Source organism: Sapajus apella, unplaced genomic scaffold (assembly GCF_009761245.1).
Source record: "Sapajus apella isolate SASKATOON/1434 unplaced genomic scaffold, GSC_monkey_1.0 scaffold52, whole genome shotgun sequence".
In the NCBI taxonomy this organism is placed as follows: Eukaryota; Metazoa; Chordata; class Mammalia; order Primates; family Cebidae; genus Sapajus; species Sapajus apella.
This window is the reverse complement of record NW_022436992.1, coordinates 13,918,573-13,921,803: the sequence shown is the minus strand read 5'-3', so window position 1 is coordinate 13,921,803 and position 3,231 is coordinate 13,918,573. Positions and strand designations below refer to the sequence as shown.

At 54.8% G+C, this 3,231-nt stretch overlaps 1 protein-coding gene across 6 annotated transcripts in view; it reads left to right on the top strand.

Moving 5' to 3' along the window:
• PSD4 (pleckstrin and Sec7 domain containing 4) overlaps positions 1-3,231 on the top strand; it is a 44,322-nt gene that overhangs the window by 21,513 nt on the left and 19,578 nt on the right. For all 6 annotated transcript variants that reach the window (XM_032243650.1, XM_032243651.1, XM_032243649.1 and 3 more), the window contains exon 2: positions 1,295-2,333. In XM_032243650.1, the coding sequence (XP_032099541.1) occupies positions 1,404-2,333 (930 nt within the window). In that variant the 5' untranslated portion in view covers positions 1,295-1,403. The remainder of the gene's footprint in view (positions 1-1,294; positions 2,334-3,231) is intronic.

Below are 3,231 nucleotides of genomic sequence, written 5' to 3'. Positions count from 1 at the left end.
AAAAAAAAAAAAAAAAAAAAAAAAAAATTAGCCAGGCATGGTGGTGGACTCCTGTAGTCCCAGCTACTCAGGAGGCTGAGGCAGGAGAACTGCTTGAACCCAGGAGGCAGAGGCTGTAGTAAGCCAAGATTTCGCTGCTGCACTCCAGCCTGGTTGACAGAGCAAGACTCTGTCTCAGGGAAAAAAAAAAAGACAGCTGAAGCCAGGGGAGTGCTTACAACATGCCATAAGGGCCTGCGTACTTGACCCTGCACTTCCACTTTGTGGAGAGCCAGAACCATGAGACAAACCAGTTACAAGCTTCACAGTGTGCTCCGGATCTAAACAAGCCAGCTATACTGAGGAAGCGGGGCTGCTCTGAGAGCCTTGTAAGCTGTGGGCTGCATGCAGGGGATAGAGATGCATACTTCTAGAAAACACCCTGGGAGCTTCCTGGGCTCATCTGATAAGGGCCCACCCAGAGTGTTAGTGTGGCCTGTGCACAGGGCAGCTCTGGGCAGATTTGCGGCAGCTCCAGGCAGACACAGCCACCGCATCCTAGCCTCTTCCTCCCTAGAAGGCAGAGATCTGCTCCCCATGCAGCAGGTGGTCTGCTGGGTGGTGAGCAGCAGGGCTGAAGCATCCTCCCTTTATGAGGGCTTGGGCTGAGTTGAGCACAGAGCCCCTTACTGCTTCCACCTGGGCCAAATTCCAAGCTGTCAACAGCTTACAAGGACCAGGAAGCATCCTGTGAGCCAGCTTCGTGAACAGGGTAGGCCCAAGGATAGGAATCTTGGAAAGTGGAAGTCGGGCAGGCTGTGGCCTCACTGTCGTGGGTGCCTGCTTCTCCCGTGAGTCTGTTCCATTCTCCTCGCCTCAGACTGCGTCTGTGTGGCTCCCACATGCTTTGGTTTACATGTCCTTTGTGGCTTGCAGCTGCTTCCTTGATACCTAGAGGCATTTCTACCTTCTGTTCCTGTTGCCAGTCACCTCGGTCTCCACACTCTCCAATCCAAATGCCAAGAGAAGGATCTGATTTGGCCAGTTGGCTTTTTTCAGCTAAGCCACATGGGCTACCTTCAGCCAACAGATGGGTGTCTTTGGGGCAGGGGCTGCCCTGGTGCAAGTTTAGAGATTGTGGGGGCAGATGGAGTATGTGGTACACCTCTTACTCTCAGAAGGGGAGTGGAGGGCACTGTCCCTTAGCAGCAGGCATAGATGGGGCGGAGACTCCAAACACATCTAACATACTAGGTACGTGCCTCCAAAGGCTGACAGCCCTTCCCTAACCTGCACTTGCTCTGGACATTCCCAGGGTAGACATGGATTCCCAGTTACCCCAGCGGCCAGTACTCCCCCTAGTCCACACAGTGAGACTGTGAAAGCAGATACTCCTGGGGGCTCCTGCGCAGCGTTTGTGGATAATGGGTGACTACGGACTCTCTGACCACCCCCAGCCCATGGAAATTCTCAACCTCTACCTGGGAGACAACCTGCAGCCCCACCCAAGAGAGTGCCCAAGGGAAACGTGCGGCCATCAGGACCTGCCAGAGCCTTGCGGGGAGCAAACCTGGGCCACTGAGCCTCCTGAATCTACCAGACAAGATGCTCCTCCCTGGGGCTCCGATGTGGAGCTCACACACCTGGGGAGCTGCTCTGCCCAGGGGGAGCAGAGGCAGAGCACAGCATCACCAGGCTCACCTGGGAACAGCCATCTACTGGGGAGCCCACAGCAGAACCGGAGCACGTCCACGCAGGTGGTGTTCTGGGCAGGCATCCTACAGGCCCAGATGTGTGTCCTAGACCTGGAGGAGGAGCTGGAGAAGACTGAAGGGCTCAAGGCAGGGCTGAGATGCTGTCTCCCCTCACCCCCTGTGGACCTCCCCGGGGACATGGGCCTGCACTCCAGCCCACCTGAGGAGGAGGACTCCGGGGAAGACAGCAGTGAGCCTGACGGGGAAGGTCAGGCATGGCTGAGAGAGGGAATCCCAGAGTCTTCCCCACAGTGGGAAGCTGAGGAGGAGAGCATGTTCTTCAGCAACCCCCTCTTCCTGGAGAGTCCTTGCTCAGAAAACAGTGCTTCTGGGGAGTGCTTTTCCTGGGGGGCCTCAGACTGCCATGCAGGTGTGAGGACGGGACCTGAGAGTCCAGCCACCCTGGAGCCTCCCCTCCCAGGAGACACGGTGCTGTGGGAGCTGGGAAGTGAGCCGGATTTGGGAGACGGCACTGCTACCAGTGGGCATCGTACCCCTCCGTTCCCTATGCCCGTCTATAAATCACACTCCAACTGCTGGGCCTCAGTGGCTGCTGCTGAGGGGGCTCCTGCAGCACCTCCTGCTCAGGGGGAGAGTGAGGTAAGCCCAATCTTGGGAACAAATAGGGCTGTGCTGGGAACACATAAGGGAGGGTCTTCCTCAGGGTCACCAGGCCTCTCAGCATCTTTTCTGATGTTAAGAGCTTTGGGTATAAACTGCATCAGTATATAGCAAGGTAATAGATCAGAAAATCAGGACCAGTATGGGCTTCAGAATGAGATAGGACATTTTATCAGTGCCATGATGTCAGCTGGTAATTAAGTCCACAAATGTCTCCATCTTACCAGCTCCAAGGGGCTATGCCTAGATACGTTTGGAGAACAAACAGCTCCTCCAATTGCAGCATGTTCCAGGTCATCTCAGATTCTTCCCCTTCCACCTCCAAGACACTCTCAACCGTAACAGGGCAGAGCTCGGCCTGCAAGGGTGACCTCTGCCCCTAACAGAGTGGTGCCTATTTCAAAAGTCCCATCCTCTCTCCTTGACAGATTTCAGCATGTTGTTACTTTTAGCTCATCATCTTTCATTCTTCCCCCATCCAATGTCAATAAATCAGGCCCATATGACAATAGCAGAGAGTCTTAATATCAACTAAGGATGGGGACAAGCTCTGTAAGACAATAGGGAGCACAGTTTTCCCAGGGAGCCCTCTCCTTAAGAGATAAGGAAACTAGCTGGGCGCGATGGCTCATGCCAGTAATCCCAGCACTTTGGGAGGCTGAGGCAGGTGGATCACAAGGTCAAGAGATTGAGACCATCCTAGTCAACATGGAGAAACCCTGTCTCTACTAAAAATACAAAAAACTTAGCTGGGCATGGTGGTGCACGCCTGTAATCCCAGCTACACAGGAGGCAGAGGCAGGAGAATTGCTTGAGCCCGGGAGGCGGAGGTTGCGGTGAGCCGAGATTGCGCCATTGCACTCCAGCCTGGGCAACA